The following is a 21106-nucleotide window of genomic DNA, read 5'->3' on the forward strand; positions in this document are numbered from 1 at the left end:
TGAAACTTCACTGATCTCATTTTGTCAAAAATAGCTGATATGCCAGTAAGTATATCATCTGAGCAGTGAATTCATACCAAAATTGACAAAATTATACCAAATATTGTGAAATGTTAATCAAGAATACGTTTTTCATAGCACTCACTTTATTCGAATCAGTGAGGTGCTGCCATTGCACCCATGCTACAAACATGATTTGCATTTTTTCCCACTTAATATATCAATGACCCCTTTTTCGAGGTAAACTTTCATACTGATGGGTCATTTCAAATTTTTTGGACAAATTATCCAATTTTGCCTTATTATAAGCTTTTCTTTCTAAATCTGCCCAAATTTGGTAACAACAGACAATTGTGTCCATTGTGATTGAGATAGGACCTTTTGATGTGTTATGGCCAATACAGAGATGCCAGTCAGTGTTGCCAAAAAATCCTGAAATGGCAAAAAAAATGTAATTTGCCTATACATTTGTACAGGATCATCCAAGTAAAATTTCCTGAAATCAGGAAATTTCCTGAAGACTGGCAACACAGGGCCTTCCCGAACGCCATGTATGTATACTGTTATACGTTAGGGTGGTTCTTAATTTTCAAAAGTCTGAAATACCTTGCTCCCACCCCTTCAAATGGTGATCCTGGATGAAAAACTTATTCTCTGAAATTTTCAGAAATATTGAATATGATTTAGAGGTAGCTCAAGAGCCCAAATGTGGCCGCGATTTGGCGAAATTTAGTCGCCGGACATTTTTTAGCAAGTTTGCAAGGGTCTATTTTCAAAATCATGTGTTTCTTGATACTCAGTCTTTGTAATTGCATTAACAATAACTAGTTTAACATACCAATAGCAAAAGATATCTTGTATTTACTTCCATTGTGATTATAAACCAGACCAAAAATGGCATTTCATGCCACGCCCTGCTAAAATACTGCTCGTCATCAGCCTTTTGAGCAATTATGAGGGCCACTAGTTTTAAAAAAGAGAATATCATGATGCTCAAAACTTTGTAATTGCATTAACATTAACTACTTAAACATATAAATAACATAAAATATCTTGTATTGTCATTCATTATTGTTTTAAACTTAACCAAATATAGTACTTTGTGACATGAATACCCCGAAAATACTGTTTATCGGCCATTTTGGGCAATTTTATAAGGGTCTATTTTCAAAACATAGTGTCTCTTGGTACTGAATCTTTGTGATTGCATTAACATTAAGTAGTTTAACACATATATAGCATTAGATACCTTGTTTTTACTTCCATTATTGTTTTAAAATCAACCAAATATGGCACATTGTGCCATTTGACCCCGAAATACTGCGTGTCAATCGGCCATTTCGAGCAATTTTACAAGGGTCTACTTTCAAAACACAGTGTCTCCTGATACTAAATCTTTGTATTTGCATTTACAGTAACTAGTTGAACACATATTATAGTACTAGATGTCTTGTATTTCCTTCCATTATTGTTTTAAGATCAACCAAATATGATTCTTTGTGCCATGGCCCATAAACTGTTTGTCAGTAATAGCCATTTTGAGCTTTACATAATGGGGCCTATTTTCAAAACAGAGTGTCTCTTGATGATACATCTTTGTAATTGCATTAGCAGCAACTTGTTCAACATATTTATAACAAAAGATTCCCCTAGTTGCTTTCATAGTCCTTTTCATTAAACTAAGAATCTGCCAAGGTTGACTAGCAAACTGGTGCCGATGCTCAGATACAACTTGAAGCAGGAACTGCAGCTGGACTTCATTATGTCAGATTGTGTGCTATGTGTTTGTAAAAACATGATGGTTGTCTTCATAAGCCTGCAATTAGCTGGATATCATTATGTGGAGCACAGGCTGCTAGGGTGCAGTGAACCATGCTTAGAGCCACAGAAAATAGGAAAACTCCTGAATGCCTTTCTCCTCATACATTGTCATAGTGTGTCAGTTTGAATTTTTGCCCTTGGAACATCCAATGAGGAGTAAAATGATCTTGGCCATCAAATGTTCGTGATTCAAGGGACCCGGTTTCAAGAAGTGGGTATCATGAGGGGGAAAGCATCCAAGGAAGGTGATAGAGAGCTCAAGTAACTCGCGGTGATGAGGGGTAATAACCTTTGTAAGCATGGTAAGAGGGGAATGACAATAAAAAAGCTCTCCAGTGCCTAGAACTTACCTGTACACATACAACCTATCTATTGCAACGACCACAACAATTAATAAATTTAGAATTAGAATAAAACAGCAATGGCAGTCAATACAACTTTACAAGGCATATTTTGTTAAAAACATATGTGGAACTGTTTCTCTCAATGCAATTACAAACATTTAATATCAAGAGACACTCTGTTTTGAAAATAGGCCCATGTAAAATTGCTCAAAATGGCCAACTGACACGCAATGTCACAAAGTACATGTACCACATTTGAAAACAATAATGGAAGTAAATACAAGACATCTATAATATGTGTTCAACTAGTTACTGTAATTATTCAAAGATTTAGTATCAGGAGACACTGTGTTTTGAAAATAGACCCAAGTGTTGTAAAATTGCACAAAATGGCCGACTGAGCTGACACACATTATTTCGGGGTCAAATGGCACAAAGTACCATATTTGGTTTATCTTAAAACAATAATGGAAGTAATAACAAGACATCTAGAGCTATATAATGTGTAAAACTACTTATTGTTAATGCAATTACAAAGATTCAGTACCAAGAGACACTGCGTTTTGAAAATAAACCATTGTAAAATTGCCCAAAATGGCCGATACATAGTATTTTTGGGGTATTCATGTCACAAAGTACTATATTTGGTTGAGTTTAAAACAATAATGAATGACAATACAAGATATTTTTTGTTATTTATATGTTTAAGTAGTTAATGTTAATGCAATTATAAAGTTTTGAGCATCATGATATTCTCTTTTTTAAAACTAGTGGCCCTCAAAATTGCCCAAAAAGGCTGACGGACAGAATTTTAGCATTGCGTGGTACGAAATGCCATTTTTGGTCTGGTTTATAATCACAATGGAAGTAAATACAAGACATCTTTTGCTATTTGTATGTTAAACTAGTTCTTGTTAATGCAATTACAAAGACTGGGTATCAAGAAACACTTTATTTTGAAAATAGACCCTTGTAAACATGCTCAAAAATGTCCGACAACTAAAATTTGGCTAAGTCGCGGCCACATTGCGGGCTCTTGAGCTACCTCTAAATCATACTCAATATTTCTGAAAATTTCAGAGAATAAGTTTTTCATCCAGGATCACCATTTGATGGGGTGGGAGCAAGGTATTTCAGACTTTTGAAAATTAAGAACCACCCTATTATACGTTCAACTAATATTTTGATTGTTAATTAAAAGACAACTCCGTCATTTCATTCAAATTCACAGATTTTGTCACAAATCAGGGATGAAAATCCACTTTTGACAAAACGCCTGAAAACAGCAAGAAAATAACCAGAATGGCCCTAAACATGCTGAAAATAAAAGAAATTGCGTAAATCTGGACTACAAAGAAGCCTGAACTAAAACTTTCATCCCTGCAATACAGCACCTAAAGCTTTGATTTTTGCATGGTATGTTTGTTTATTAAGTACATTATAATCATGTAAAAATCACTTCTTTTGAGGGCAGCATCCTCAGCAAATGTTACAATATTGTTTCAATGTAAACATGCTATTAATTGATAAATTTTCACAACACTGAATTTTTAAAAATCAAAATTTTGATTTATATGTACTTGGAAACATTAACAAGTAACAATGCGTCAACAAAATAACATTCAACAAGATGATACCTGGAACAGTTCATACATGTTAACTGTTTATGCAATGGTAAATATAGAGTGGGTCAAAACAACTCTCCATTATTAATTTGGTATAACTTATGTTGTGAATGTGGTAGCTTCACAGGAAAGCTTGGGGAGTTGTATTCACTCGGTCGGACATCCAGGAACATTTTCCCCTTCGTCCCCTTTGCACAAGGCACGTGCATAGCAACCAGCTCGAGAAAGGGAAACTGCACATGTGCACCCTGGTTTTACAAGGCTATTTCCCCTTTGTGACGTCAGCCCGACCCAAGAGAATTCCATAACATATTTGTTGCGATGGGCTATTACGGTTGAAATCCATATATCCCCTATGGAAGATATGGACTGAATCTCCCACACAGGGGGTGTGATTTTCAAATGGTGTCACCACAGAGTACTACAGAGAGCGTACCACCAGCCAAAAGTCTCCGCATCATCCGATAATGAGGGCCGATTGTTCCATGAAATGCGACAGGCGAGACTGCTACGCAATTACCGCGTATTTTCATGGTCTATTGTGTAATCGCGAAAGCACGCAACGCTCTATCGCTGTATGGCGTGATTGTTTGACATGGCACGATCGAACAATCGGCCCTCATGAATATGCGAGAACTCGCCGTATACAATACACAGGGACTTTGACTGGTGGTACTTTCTCTGTTTTCTCTCTCCTATGTGGGTGTCACCCATTCAAGTAACCCCATTGTCTTCCATAGGGGGTGTGTGGGGATTTCAAATGGACTAGTCCATTTTAATCACATGTACAAGTTATTATCTATTCCAGCTCCAGTGACATCTCATTAGTTTCCCTGCACCTTTGGATGTTTAATAGCATTTTACCTCGAAAAATTAATACAAGCAGGCTGTAGTGCTAGTTTGTGTGCCCATCCAGTACCAGTGAACACTGGCCGAATCAAACCTAAGACAATAATGCATGAGGGCAAGTCATGGAATTGGAACTGATAACAGTTATTGAGAGTTTACAAAAATCTTAAAATGTGTGGTAGCACTTTCCATTGCTAAGATATCCAACATGTCACAGAGGTCTGAACACCAATGCACTAAATTGGTTTGCAAAATTGAGATTTATTCAACATGTTATGCTCTGGGAGCTTTACATAATACATGCAATACACCTACTTAAAGGTTGGCAAACAAGCTATGCTCTTGGAGCACTACATGTGCCAATATATCTCAAATATTCTAAAGTTCCTTTTACGTGTTAACCATTGCGTATACGCGAGTGATGTCAAGCGTGTCCATATGACCTTGTGGAAAATAATACACGCTGGACGGTTAGAAGTACGCTTAATTTGTAAAAGGAAATCTGCAAAATATTATAATGACATATTCTCAATGAGTTACTAAAGAATGTTCAAATTTGAGAATAGAGTCGAACCATTCGTTGCTGTTCACCCTGATATGGCAGTGACGTCAGTGTGCATTTCTCTGGGCACAGCGTCATATCGCTAGAGTTCGTGCAAAGCGCTGGCGTAAACAAGCACACGCTTAAAAATGCCGTATAGAGATGCGAGAGCGAAACAGTTGCCTCAACACACTGTCGTCACTGCCACATCAGGGCGAAAAGTGGTATAGTGCAACATATTACTATCTCTGTGATAAAACAGTACAATCATGCTTGTGAATAACCTCTCAAAAACTAACCTTACATGTGATTAAAACACAACAAATGTGTGACATGATTTAATCCAATCAAGTCAAAGTTATAAGCTTTTATATTGCAAAATTTCTTCATTTATAGTTTTTTGCTCCGTATTTGTTGCCTGTATCTCATAATTTCTACCTTTGGTCTCATTGGATCAGATTGTGTCAAACATGGTCTTGAATGAAACTCTCAAGCTGATTTGAAACAAAAGTTTTGTTACCACTAGCCCAAATTGAAAGATGGACCGTTTCATTTCTTTAGTTGAGCTTGATACACACACTTGAATAAGACAATCCATCTTTCAATGAGGCATTCCAATACATAATCATAAATTCCTGTCATTTGATGTAAATAATTCATTATAAAACTACCTGAAAGCTGCAATGATTCACAACAAAATACTTTGAATTAAGTGAATACATATATGGTAAATATGCAATTTATAGTGATATGTTCTGTTGCGGCTGGCGAGGAATAAAATCACACATGTACAATCATTGCACATGCTATACCATCAACAAGGATGATATGATGGTAAATATGATAGTCATGTGGTACAATCACACCAATCAAATGACTCTTGCACTTGTTACCATCAAAAGATGCCATCAACAATGATGTGATGATAAATATGATAGTCATGTGGAACACACCAATCAAATGAATTATACCAGGGTCATTCAAAAAGTTCTACCTGTTTGGTTATAGCTTTTGTTTTGTTAAAGGTAGCTACTTGAAAGTTTGCATACATATAGTTCGTAATGTCACCTACAGGTGGTGAAAAAATCATGTCAAGACCATTTTTAGATTTTTGTTGGTGTCCTGAAAAACACAGTAAGATATGGTACACCAGAAACGGTGACGCATCTTTGGATATTGTGACTGAAAAAGTAAAATGTTGATGGACAGAAATTACCCAGAATTCCAATTTTTAGAGGGATATCTTGTAACATCTCAGGTATTGATAATCAGCATAGTGTACATCCCTACAGCGTGACTTTTCTAGCTGCGCTTTTAGATAAAATACAAAAGTTCAAGCTACTATAACACATTTTCAGTCAAAATGTAAATTTAATTCCTTTGTGATCTATTGTGGTATTTTATTCCAAAGAAAGCGACATAATGCTACCATTTTACATCATGTTTTATTAAAGTCAATATCTTCATAAACTGTGTTTGTGGTCATTTATACTAATTTTATTACACTGGCTATTTGTTCTATTGGTTTTGTGCATATTAATGTCCATCATTTTCAGTTTGTGGCAACCTTTTAACCAGTACATATAATTTTATGATTATTCTTGTGTTTTATACAGTGTTTACTGTATAACATGACCAAATGGAATAATCATGGGATCTTCAACACACTTTACTTGAGACGCCTTTGTAAATATTGTACATGTTTTGACCGTTTCCGGTGAACTATATCTTACTGTGGTTTTCAGGTCACCAACAAAAATCTGAAAATGGTCTTGACATGATTTTTTCACCACCTGTAGGTGACATTACGAACTATATGTATGCAAATTTTCAAGTAGCTACCTTTAACAAAACAAAATCTATAACCCAACAGGTAGAACTTTTTGAATGACCCTCGTATAATAGAAAATTCGACCCAACTTGATTATTTTAACAAACACATTGAGCATACAAACTGCAAGCTGATTCTGAGAACACTGTATGCCAAAATTGTAGAAAAAGAGTTCTATATCAAATTTGTTCATAATAATTCCACCTGGAACTGAATGCTGTTTTACACAAATTTACAAATTGGTTTACAAGGTGTCCCCAATAAGGCAGGTCCAACAAATCTGGTCTATTTCCTAAAAGCTAATGACATTGTGGCCCAAAGTCACAATTTTGAATGCTAATGGATGACAATCCGATATGGTAGATTTTCCATAAGTTTATACACAGGGTTTTAGAGAGTCCATGCTCTGCCAGTCTTATCGCTTTGTCTAACAAGGAGAAACTGAGTATTGATATAGTGGTTCTTGATGAGATCTTGAGTTTATCATGCTCACACATGGCTTATTAACTGTTAATTTTTTTAAATGATTATCCTTGGCACTGGTAGGACTGGCTCAAAGACTTTCCCCATTGTGCTATGTCTACTTGTCTGGGACAAATCAAGAGCAAACTATGATGTAGACCACAGAAAAAAAATGCTTTTATGACATGAATAAAACATGACTTCCACCTGATCCTGAGGCTGTTGGTCTGTGACATACATATTACAGAAAACCTAGACTAACATCAGCCAACTTAAATTAATAAGTTGACTGCCTTTTACACATCTCTGTATCGCATCACAAACACAATCCGGCATAGGACATATGCATGTCTGTGTAGGATAAGAACTGTGTAAGATATGTAGTTGCTTACATCTGAAGAGTTGTCAATAACAATTGCCAGCTTCATAAAATATGCACATAACTTTCCATTCACTTTTTCATATTGTGAATACCAACAACCAGTTGTAGTATTTATTCAATGTCTTTGGAAATTATTTCTGGCTCTGACCCCATATCAATTATTATTATGCTACAAAAAAAGCTGCATTTTCAATTGCAAGGGTTTAATTTTCAAACCGCTTTTTTCCATCCAGCTATTTCAAAACATACTTAACCCACCACATCTGCTTCACATAACCACTGATTTCAATGCAACTCAGGTGATCATACAATGTATGATACCATGTTGTGTACAAGTTTGAACATGCTGCTCAAAAAATCAACTTTAACACGAGATAGGATAGTCCGTTAACTGCCGCATCCAATGCGACTGATACCCATTCTTTCCAGCTAAATACGCCATTGGCGCAGCATTTCCTGAAATGGATGTGTATGACATGGAAAACTATCCTGACACCCTTGCACTGAGCCTGGTGGGGCTGGTGCTGCTTCCATTGGCAAGATATTTCATTTCAATTGCCTCACCACACCATATAGTCACAGGTAGCTGCAAAACATACCCATGACAGCTGCTTCATATATTCACACACTCAACCAATTTCGATGACTAGATTGAACTGCAATGGAATTCAGATTCTCACTGTCAATCTGCTTCTACGGATGACATGTGTGTTGCCTATAATGCATAGCCTTAGATGATTCTCTCTTGTGTGTTAGTCACTATCAGACCCGACTGCTGTAGATTTTTTCCGCCTTTTAGCTGGTTTAGGTTTTGTAATGATCACTTCATCATCCTATGAAAAAAGAAAAGAAAATAATAAACAAAATGATACCAATTAGAGATATGATTGAAACAAAACAAAAAACCTCCAATTACCCTTATTTGACCTTTGACACTTGACCAAGGTTAGGCCAAAAAAAAAGGTTTGTCTCAAAGCTCACGAGTGGTTTGAAAACAAATGCGAAACTCGATATTTTTTTTAATTTATTTTTATTCCCGACTTGGTATTTTTATGGTATTTTAACAAAAAAAGGCTGGTTATCGCCGAATTTTTCCGGGAAAAACTATAAAAAAATTTTTTTTGGAAATAAAAACAAAATTCTGCATTTCTTTTTATTCAAATCGCGCGATTTTACAACAAGCGCAAGCTTTGAGACAAACCTTTTTTGGGGGGGCCTTAGCTTTATTGATTGCATTTCAGAGGAAGTAAAGGATCTGATGATTGATTCTTAAACAGGAAACTTTTTTGGGTACAGAAATCTATACGTAACAAATTCTGGGACATCCAGTACATTTCCAGAAATAGAAGTATTACATAAAATTGCTATTGATAATCTTTTTTTTTTCATGCAACATACCTGTTCCGACTCTGATGAAGACTCTGGTTCGTTGTTCTGTACAGACTTGCGCCCCCTGGGACTAGCACTCCCTGGGGACCGCCTGGCCAAGCGGCTGCGTGTTGTACGTGATGACATATCATCCAGTTCATCAGCTAGTGCAAAGAGGTCGCTGAACCTGTTGCAGAAAAGGATGGAATATGCACAAAGTTTATTGATTTGAAAGCAATAGCAAGTGGCTAAGATACAAAAATGTGATCAATATAAATTTCTAAACCAATTTTATGATTAAATTCTTTCAAATTTAGATTTTACTTGTTAACCTATGATATACATGTACTGAAAAGCAGCCCAAAAAAATTGATTTTCATTATCTGAATCAATATATTATTGAAAAATAACACTTTGGTGTTTTGCAAAAGATTATTCTACAAATCATATACTTTGAAAACTTGCTTAATTTATTGTTGTTAATGAGTTATGTACGTTTTACAAAAGTGTTGTTGTTTCAGCCCTCTTTACAACATAAGTCAAGAACCACAGGACTTACAAAAGTATAGCTGTGATATTTGAATTCTTCTACACGCTCGCTATGAATTGAGCAATGCAATTTTTGCTAAAGCTCACTACCATTCGCAAGATGCTGTGAACTACTTTTTTTCTGCTGCTTCACCAACAATACATCGTATACCCTTTTAAAAGTTTCTTGTCAATGTACCATTTTGCAAAGACCTTTCGCACTTTTCCACCAATCACGTAAAAACTAGGTCACACCTGCATCAGGCGATGCTACACAGATTGATCGCCGAATAAGGTGCTGATGTGATGACGTGATTCAATTAGCCAATCAGAACCCGACTTCATGTTTACGCCATAAACTGTGCCAAATCAGGCAATGCGAAAGGTGTTTTGCAAATAGGTGTACATATAGTATACTTAAAATGATTTGAACAAATGTGGCCCCACATGAACTAGATGAAACCTTTGATCTTTTTAGAACTAATTTATCCAACACAAGAACAGGTTTATACTGGTATTATCACATATTGTTTGTATGTGTGTATGTTTGCTTGCTACACGCTTGAGTCCATGGAAAATCCATGTTCCAGATTAACTCAGTAAATATGACTTGACTTCAGTGACCTCAGTATGACCTTTGACACTTTGGTACATCCTGAATGGAACATTTGTCTAGTCTAAAAAATCTATATGTTATGGTTATCTCACCTCAGGGGAAAACAAAACAAGTCTGACAAGAATAAAAACAGTGCATGGTCACTCATATGTGATTGACACCAAACCCAATCCACCTGCAGCCATTTATGTTTTGGCCTTCCACATCAAAACTCAACTCATTGGGATGGCAAAAGTTTTCTATAACAGACATGATCCCCCTTCACAACTCTCTTGAGGCAACTGTATCTCCAATGTTTCAGTAAAGCAAGAACCCAATTCAGTGATTCATGACTATAATATAAGTCATCCATCCAAATACATTTGTAACATATTCCATGTTTTTCTAACTCCTTTTTGAGTCATTACTCCAGGGAAAAGAGCTCAGTGATTAAGCTGATACATCTGATTACCTTCCATGGATCAAAGACAACTAGATATGGGATCATTCCACAGGGCACACGGACTGCTAGCTTTTACAAGTATATGTACAATACTAAAAAAAAGCACACTTATTTATTAGCATTTTTCAAAATAGCATTAACATTGTAAATCAGATGAGTGTTGTTTCATTTACTAAGGTTCAGGCAATAGAACACCTCCATTATCGATAATGAAGTGCCATAACAATGAAATAAACTTTGGTCAGCATCATCAGAATAGAAGAGATTAAAGAAAGAATGCAAATCAGTAATCAGTATAGTTAGATTTGTTAAATTCTGATCCTTTTAATGTTTTTTGACCTGGTATAATCCAACCGATTCACCGATTGCAAAGTCAACCATTTTTAAATTGTCAAATTTTGACAACTTGAAATTTACCATATCCAGTTGCAAACTTATAACCATTTTAAACCCAAGTTCCATTCAATTTTGCCCTGTATCCAAATTTCATTATTGGTGTCATTGGGCTATTCCAGTTAAAAACCATACATCCCCTATGGAAGACATGGCCTTAATCTTCCACACAGGGAGTGTGAATTCAAATGGGGTTATCTGAATGTATGGCTCCATTTGAAATCTACATCCCTGTGTGGGAGATTAAGGTCATATCTTCCATAGGGAGTGTATGGATTTCAACTTCAATAGCCCAGATTTAGAAGTGGACCGTTTCACAAAAATCTCAGATTTTTTGCTGAAAATGGAACAGGTTTTATTAAAACTAGAAGAATTATTAAAACAGTATTCAACAAAGTCAATATACACAAAAGTAAAATTGCCACTTGTCGACATCAAGATGGCATATGGCCAAAGATGCATTATTATTTTTCTTGGAAGTTAAATCTTTAGAGTGAAAAACAAAATCGACCGACCAACCGACGACCCGTCCTGATTTTTCCCCTTTTATCACAACACAGCAATCATTTTTTTGGCCTAACTCCAATGCAGATATCATGACAGCTGCTCAATAATAACTCACTTTAAATCAAAACAACATATTATGGCAATACACTAAAAACAAAAAGGTGCAAACATTTTAATCATAAGATCGGTTAGTTTCTATGGTTTTTAATATAGCACCTCCCAAATAAAGTCCCTACTTCTTTGAATGGTTATACTTTGATCACAGACAAAAATCAATACTAACTGATATGGACATTTGTGGAGAATTTGTTGAAACAATGATTAAACAAAATTTGATGCAATTTGAAAACTTTCAAATTGAAACAGATTATGCTGTGTGAAATTGCATAGTGTAACATGTTACACTCACCTGAAGTTTGTGGTCTTTTGTACGGCCACATTGACCCCCATTTTTCAACTCCCTCTCACCTGATGACCCCTTTTTATTTTACTGAACTCCCTCTCACCCAATGACCCCCTTTTTGGTTTTCCTGTCACGAAAAGACCCCCTTTTTTCAAAATATCAAAAATTTTGGGGAAATTTCTGATAATCTCACTGAATGATCCTGTTTTTTCATTATTTTTCTTCAAATTTTTCACAATTGAAAGACCCCTAGTTTCAAACGGCTGTCCGCAAATCCCTGTCACTTTCAAAGTCAAGATTTAAATCAACTTTTTAATTTTTTACCATTTTTGATAGACTAAGTTAATTTAATTCTTAAAGTGACTGTTTTACTTCATTTCTATTGCTTCTACAACTTTTGGATACAATTACAATACCTCTATGATGACATTTTATCTATTGCTATAAATTTATCTTCAAGGTGTAGGTTTTTTCCCATGATTTTTGCCAAATGTTTTCTTTGACATTTTCACATGTACGAGGGCCGGTCAAAAAGTTCGTAGAACTCGGTATGTTACTTTGTTGCACGGTATTGAATTTGGTCTCATTTGAAAGCTTGTTCCTTCAAAACATGACTACAAAGATATTATATTTTTGCATCACTGTATATGGGCAGGACACTCTTCAGAGGAAGCCTACCTCCATGAATTCACAGGTACTACCAGAAGTGAATACAGGGTCATCATGGAAATTTCTCCCGACGGTGGTGAAAACTCAAATAAACTTTAACAATGTACAGTTGTTGTAAATGGCAATGAAGTCCTTCGTATTCAACAGCAACGAAATGGTTCTTAGAGTTCAAGAATGGAATAAGCGTCCTTGAAGATCATCCAAGGTCCAAAAGACTTGCTAACGTCACCACTAATGATATACGCGCTGGTACAGTGGCATTGATAATGAATAAAGAGCCAAATAAGAAAGATGAGATAACCACAAAATATGACAACTCTGATGAATGTGTTTTCAATATTAATCCATTAACATTTGGGTATCCCAGTGTGTATTCTAGATGGGGTCCCAGAATCTTCATGTACAAAATTGATACCAGTTGACATATTCAGGTCCACACCTTCTATACACTTAGAATGAGGACCAAGGCAAGTTTAATTTATACGTGGCTAACGGTGATAAGGCATACATTAATCACTGGAAATATAGGTGAATTTAGTGGAAGCACCTGGATCTCACACCCCTAAGAAGATCATCATTCGGTCACCGTAGTGCAAGGTCTTCATCGCTGTTTCTGAGATCCAGGGATAGTCTTGATGACAGATCATTTGCCAAATGAAAGTACAATTATAGGCATATATCATACAATTTTTATAGCAAAATTGAGGCAAGCCATCGTGTGAAGAAGGTTGATGGTAGGAATGTGGCTGTTCTCGGAATGTGTCCTGTACGCTATTCTTAGTTTATCAAGCTGCCATTCACGACAGAGTTATTAAACTAACCATATTGTGGTTCAGATATGGCCTTCAGTTAGTGAAACCTATTTTAGAATTTTAAGTCCTACCTTCATAATACCAGGTTTGCTGGTGATCAATGCTGGTGAGCCTTCACTGAAGAGTGGCTCAAGGAGCTATCGGAAGACTTCCATTTTGTTGACATAGAAAGTTTCAAGAAAAATTGCGACGGGTACATTAAGGTATGTATTGACCATGCTCAAGGGAGAGATTGAAAGAAATTGGCTAGTACTCTTTCAAGTACCTTGTTCTACGAACTTATTGACCGCCCCTCGTAAAAACACATTTTGAATTTTTGTAAATACCTGATAGGATTGCGCATGTCTAGCATTCCATCGGTCTCTTTTGAATTTATCATGGAGTATAGCAGTTCTTGGAATTAAAAAAAATTGATATAAATAAAAAAAATCTGATTAAATTTTAAAAAATCAATTTTTTACTTTACTTTTAAAAAAAAAATTTAAATCATCAACCCTGGATGATAGTGCTAAAAGTTTTGTGACTACTTTTTTGCTATGTTTTATTATGTTTTCTATTATCATCACAGTGATATTAACAGATACATCATGGAAAGTAAAAAAGCAAGCTCTAGCTGCAAGAACCAGCATTAGCTCAAGTTCCACATCCCTTGGCTGCCATGCACTTTATCATCCCCTCACCCATACCCACATGGGAAAAGTTTTACCAGGGTTCCAGTAATCTCCGTCCTTTGTTTCTTATCATTACTGAAATAGCCAAGCATGGAAAGCAATGTACTTATCAGCTGGCAGGCTGGCCGTTGTGATTTATGATCTGATGAAATCAATGTGTTGCTTGACTTGCAGCGTAGCAGCAAGCATTACATGCTTGGATCAGTGCTGTCTGTTGTATAAGGCATGTAATCTCTAACACCCTCTGGCAAATTACAGTTTCCTTTAGGTTTATTAGGTTACAAGTGGCTACTATAATAGCTCTACTACTACTGCTCTTACACATTAAGAACCTTGTCCCTGCCATCATGTACCCTAAACTGTTGGCATATCCTGTAACATAATTAAATCTAACTAAAACACTGATGGAAGTCTTGCTTTCATCAGTCCAGGTCCCTGGTCACTTTTGAAATCATATCAAGTCAACCACGCCGTGTCAATTTGTAATGTTTTTCCTGTTTTGCTGTGCTCCATAAACATGTATTATGTACACTGAAGATGTATTTTCAAGGGGGAAATCAAATTTAAAGACCCATTCAGTGATCCCAGCGAAAGTATAAAAAACTTAAAATTGTTTATAAATTGCTTAAAAGTGAAGGATAAGTCATTCAAATTGTCATTTGGTATTTTTTGAAATGAAAGATTTGGCAAAAAACAAAGAAAACAGTAGTATTGATGAAGTTGAAGCCCCATTCAAATATATGTAGCTAATAATTACAGATTCATGTAAAATATCTTATTTTGTCTTAAATACACAGCTTTCGGCTGAACCAGCAGGCTATGACAATGACAAAGGTACCAACATCTGAATTTTGATGATTTTTATGATCATCCGGATGAGCAAATCACTGAATGGGCCTTTAAGTAAGAAGACTGCATTCCTAGGTTTTCAATATCATGATTTTGAGTACTTTCAGGATACTAATTACTTTCCTCTAACTAAACATTTATGGGGGAAAAGCACACAAAATACAAAACTTCTTGGGGGCTCCTTTTTGCATAATAATAAGGCCAAAAAAAAAATTGTTGTGTTGCCCTCACCCGACCGGTCCGATTTTTGAAAATTCTGGAAAAGTTTTTTAGTGTACAAAAGAATACCGACCCTAATTTTTTTTTTCAGATTTCAAATTCAGATTTTTTTTTTTTTAAAGTCAGATTTTAACATTTTCAGTCACAACAAAAGTGCATCTTCAACAATTCTTTGGCATTTTAAATGCTCATGCTTTAATTTTTTGTGGAAAATTTAGTGTACAATACTGTTAGCCACTCATTGTAACCTTAAAATAGTAGAAATAGCATGTTATAAAATAAAAAAATATAATTTAAACTGATATATATTCAAACTATTTATGGCCTAATGTAATGGCATAGTATATAAAACCTATAATTATATGACTTTTGTGGTTACTAAATTATTATTACTGTGGTTGCTTTTGTTATTATTATATTATATATCATTATTGTTATAATTATCTCTATTACTAATTGTAACTATTTTATTTATCTATTTAATTTATCTATTTATTCATTCATTCATTTACAAATCAAATCATCAAAGCAAGAAACTCTAAATATCAAATTGTTTTCAGAAGAGAGTCAAAATTTTTGTCAGTTTTGTACAAGTGAAATGCTATAACCAGGTGACCGCAGCCTGGCTTGATCTTCATCTACGTTTTCATAAAATACACAGCTTTAGAGCTAATCAAGCCCAGGTAAGCATAATTTCTGTATTGTCAATTCTGCTGAACTAGCTGCTACTGCCCCTGACTTGGGACGGGTGGCAGTACCTTAGTCCACTTGGTACACCAGCATAGTAATTAAGAGAGGAAATTGGAGTCCTAGCCATGACTAAACCCTTGCATGGTCTAATGGTACCATTGAATTGAAATCCAGGTACTTCTCTCACAGAAAAATTGAAAGCAGGTAGATTATGAATTTGCAGGTATAGTCCCACTCCCTAGTTTGGTTAAGACCTGGGTTGTAGCAGATAACTGCAATAAGGTTTTTTTTTGGATGTCAAACTTCTCAAAAGTGAATCATTTTTAAGCACAAACATGTAAAAGGTTAATATTTTTATATGCAATACCTTTTACTTCTTATATTTCTAAAATGACAGATATCATTATTTTCAGAACTTGGGAGCTTTATGGTACATGTAGGTAGGTTGGAGATCCACTTATAATTCCTCCTCCAACTTCTGATCATATTTCAGTTAAAATATGGGTGTGACTATATAATACCCAGCTGCTCATATTTCAGTTACAATTTGTGTGTGACTATATAATACCTAGCTCATTATGGCACATGGCTTGTATGGTATGGCATTCTTACAGAGAGGTCCCTCTCATTTTGTTTTCAGCATGGAAGTAGTTATTCTGCTACTTCCATATTCTCAGAATACAGTAAATGAACATGTAAATTGTATCCTTAGTTGTGCAATGCCAAACCTAGGTTCACTAAAGTCATTTAAAATAAAAATCTAACATTCTCCAAAAATTAAGATTTTTAAGCAACAACTTTTTTTTTAAATTGGTTAATTTGTGTGACTGATGCGCATATGACCCCAAGTCTTGATATGACCTTCAATTATGTTGCAAAACATACAGATGTCACTGATCTTCATTAAATCGAGCAAAGTTAATGAAATGTATGTTGAACTTGAAATGACCTTTGACCCTTTCAATTAATTACCAGGCCTTGCAGAATCCCCTGCTCAGCTGCCCATATATACAGGGCAACCACTAACATGTCAGCCAAGTGAGCAACTACAATCAAGTGCAAATTTGCTGGGACACTTTCATAGTTCAATGACCCTCCCCGCACCCCTTATTCAATGTTGTATACCAAACGCCTCATTTTGTAAATGGCCTATATTTTTGCTCCAACATTGGTTGGTGGGGAGGAAGGATTCAAATAGGTTGGAAACTATACAAATAAAATATCACATGGTGAACTTCATATGACCGGTTTTATTGAACAGAGGGCGCGAAATATGAACAAGTGTCCCAGGGAAATTTGCACTTGATTGTATTGAAGAAGACAAAAATAATCTATTACTTTCAGTAAAATTACCATAACTTCATAAACGCTGCTGCTTCGATTGACATGATTTTTTCACTAATTTAAAACAAATAACATTAAGCATATTTTGGTAACTTTAATTGTAATTTTTTGTCAAACTAAATATTTTTAGGTATCAAAACGCTGTAATATATGCATTATTTAAGGCATATTTGACACATGATTGCTATTATAAGCGAATTATCTCAAAATTCACTTTTAAAACAATTTAAAACTAATCAAAATTAAATCATATTGGAAATATAGAGTACAATCAGTTAAAAATACCTACTGAAATAACAAAAAAAAATCATAAAACAAAACAATTGTTTCCCTTTAGTTCATTGATAAATGTAAATGTAAATTGGCAACATAAAGAAAAAAAGAAAGAAAAAAAAGAAAGAAAAAAGAAAGAAAGAAAAAAAAGAAAGAAAAAAGAAAGAAAGAAAGAAAGAAAGAAAGAAAGACAAAAGAATAAAAAAGAAAGAAAGAAAAATAGCATTACATGGATTCGAACTCGAGATCTCGGGGCGAGAAGCAAAGCCAGTAACTATATGCCACCGGAGACTGATGACAATTGCACTCGATTTCAGCGTATTTAATCCTATCATTGCAATGCTACTGTATTGTGTTATCGAAGCTTCGATCCAATGAAATCATTCATTAAAACTCATGTTTTGGTCGTATTCAGCATTTATCTAACATATATTTTGAATATACACGGTCACATTATACATACCTTCCTAACTTTGATATGTTTATTGGTAATTATTCCTCCATTTAAGCCAAATGAGCACGGTCTACCATAACGTTAAGTAAATATATATTACTTTTTAAGTTATATTATTCTGGTAGACCGTTATTGCGTCATTAATTCTTGTTATCCTTGTTATAAATAAATTCGCATGAATATCAACAGCTCAACCATAGTGTAGTGGTTTGCTTACTGCCTTCTGATCATGAGGGCTACGGTTCGAAGCTCATTGTCGCCGATATGTTTACTTTTAAATCCTGCTCTTTATCTCTTTTTTATTTTTGAATACCAATAATAAGCACATTTAAAATGTGTAATTGTATATATAATTGTATATACACTTTTTGGCATGGCATTGTTACGTTGAATTAGCGTGTCTGTGATGGGTAGTTGAAGGCCTATATTAAAGAGTTTAACGTGCATTCCGATAATAGCATTTGAAATAGGGTAATGAGTTTGAAAGATCAATGATGAGACAAACATCATGATTCTGTTCTATTTATTTCTATATTTTCTTAATTTCTTATTTGGTTTGCTTTTATTATGTTTGTAAATTCTACCAAAGGAGAATTTATATGTCCACTCTAATATAAGCAATCAATGTGTCAAATATTCCTTGAAAAATGCATGCATGGCAGGGTTAGATATTAAAAAAAAATGTTTATTTTAATAATTTTTTTTAAAATTGGCTTATCATGTAATGCATAATGAAATTATCTTGACATCACTGAAAAATTATGAAAATCGAGCAACGCGTTCGAGAGTTATGGCGATTTTATTGATATTAATAGATTATTTTTTCGCATCCCCTATACAATCAAGTGCAAATTTGCTGGGACACTTTCATAGTTCAATGACCTCCCAAGCACTTTATTCAATGTTGTATACCAAACGCCTCATTTTGTAAATGGCCTATATTTTTGCTCCAACATTGGTTGGTGGGGAGGAGGGGATTCAAATAGGTTGGAAACTATACAAATAAAATATCACATGGTGAACTTCATATGACCGGTTTTATTGAACAGAGGGCGCGAAATATGAACAAGTGTCCCAGGGAAATTTGCACTTGATTGTAGGTTTAAAATGGGAGATATAATTATTTATTTATTTCAACAATTTATATGGTGCTTTAAAGCACAGAGTGCTGTTGTTTATGGTGAATATCAGAATCAGATCACTTCATCCAAGCAGCCTTTTTACTATTAAAATTATGCAAATTGATACTCCTACATGAACTACAAGTGGCCTCTTAAAAAAAGTACACCATGCTAGATACCTTATCTGGTGACTACCGCACCATAACTTTGTAGGTTAAAGGTGAATAAATGTGTGCAAAGTGCAGGACAAGTAAAATATCAAGTCAGGTGAGTGAATTTCTAAGTAAACTTGCCACTGTTAATGATTTGCAAGTTTCAAGTAAAACATACTTTCATTATTCGACCTCAAGATGACATAATGACCTTGAGGTTACTTTAATGTATAATGTTGCACACACATGACAATTACTAATATCAGCATATCACATAAAAGTTGAAAATTGTACCCCACCTTACTCCTGCAAATGACATTCAAAATGTTACCCACTTTCCGCCTTCCCATCCCACTCCCACCATAAGCTATTGAGTACAAAAACCCACAAGGAGATTTGTAACTTCAGAAAACTTCAAAATGTATAAGACTCATAACATCAGAGTAGTGTACACGCAGTTGGATGCTACGGCAATTGCAATCTGCGTACTATGACTGGTGCGCACCTCAGTGATTTACACAAGTTTAAGATGGTAAAGAACTCGCTGTGGAGGAGGTGTAGCGAATACCTTGCACTGCAGTATCATTACATGGAGGAGTCTGGTCCAATTGCTTCGAAAGAGAGATGGGCACTCCGGCCTGTGAACACAGGTTCATCCCCCCCCCCCATTTTTTTTAGGTGGAACATGGTATTTCAATTTCACCAACTGTGATATTAAACAGATTAGGTCACACTAGTAAATAAGAAACCCGAGTTCGCACACAATATGTGGAATATCATTTCTACATGTGCAACACAAATGATGCATGCAGCATATCAAAACATGTTTCTGGTGTATATCAGAACACAACCAACTTGAATAAACTAGGGATGTACTACACTATATTGCAAAGACCTTTCACACTGACTGACTGATCGCGTAAGTAGAATTAGGTCATACCAGCATCAGGCAATGCTATGCAGATTGTTCCGGCAAATGAGGTGCTGACGTGATGATGATGTGATTCAATTGTCCAATCATAACCCGACTTCATGTTTACGCATTAAACTCCTCCAAATCAGGTAGTGCGAAAGGTCTTTGCAAATAGGTTTGCACATAGTCAGGAATTTGTTAACGACCTACTCCAAACAATATAGCCTGGAGTTTTAAGCGTGGATCCAAACTTTTGCATAACCTTGTGCGAGTTGATTGAACAAAAACAAATCCAGGGATTAACATAATTATATTGAAAATGCGTATCCATTGAAAATATCCTTGCATATACTGACATTGCCATACATGCACAATTTAATTGATGGGCCTACATCCAAAACAATATTACCTGCAGCAAAAGGTAAAGTACCACAATGATTGACATAGTTCAAAAGTTCTCAGACAAATCCAATTATAGGTGATGCTATACCTCATAATTCCATGCTGTATCATAGAACTTTCTCAAATTGAAATGACCAGCTTTGTTGGTTCTAGACATAGATGGGGTTTTTAGCAAATGGTCAAATATATGCATGAGGAATTAGTTACCACAATCCCTATTGAGAAATAGCTTGCCCCTGTTTCTTATCCATATTGATTCCTTCATGTGTCTTCTTTTTCTATTGCCTTCAATGTTTCTCATTTTAAAAGGTTTAAGATTTCAAAATGCTTGTTTCGCGCATGATCAACTGAATAACTACAAAATACCCAATTAAAGGTGCATGCAGTAATTTCTGGGAGTCTGTTTGTTTTCCATGAATTTTAGA

General features: G+C 35.2%; 1 protein-coding gene across 2 annotated transcripts in view; it reads right to left on the minus strand.

Annotated features, from left to right (window-relative positions):
* Window positions 1-6551: 6551 nt before the first annotated feature.
* The window catches only part of LOC140158908 (integrator complex subunit 3-like), a 48671-nt gene continuing 34116 nt past the window's right edge, over window positions 6552-21106 (minus strand). Inside the window, exons 31-33 of one of the 2 annotated variants that reach the window (XR_011859835.1) lie at window positions 9254-9410; window positions 7047-8688; window positions 6552-6973 (exon numbers count right to left, since the gene is read on the minus strand). Coding sequence is in view for 1 of the 2 variants with exons in the window: in XM_072182177.1 (XP_072038278.1) it covers window positions 8608-8688; window positions 9254-9410 (238 nt within the window). In the remaining variant the exon portion in view is untranslated. Of the gene's footprint in view, window positions 8689-9253; window positions 9411-21106 lie in introns of both variants that reach the window. The other variant, XM_072182177.1, reaches the window with a different exon arrangement.

Source organism: Amphiura filiformis, chromosome 8 (assembly GCF_039555335.1).
Source record: "Amphiura filiformis chromosome 8, Afil_fr2py, whole genome shotgun sequence".
Lineage (NCBI taxonomy): Eukaryota > Metazoa > Echinodermata > Ophiuroidea > Amphilepidida > Amphiuridae > Amphiura > Amphiura filiformis.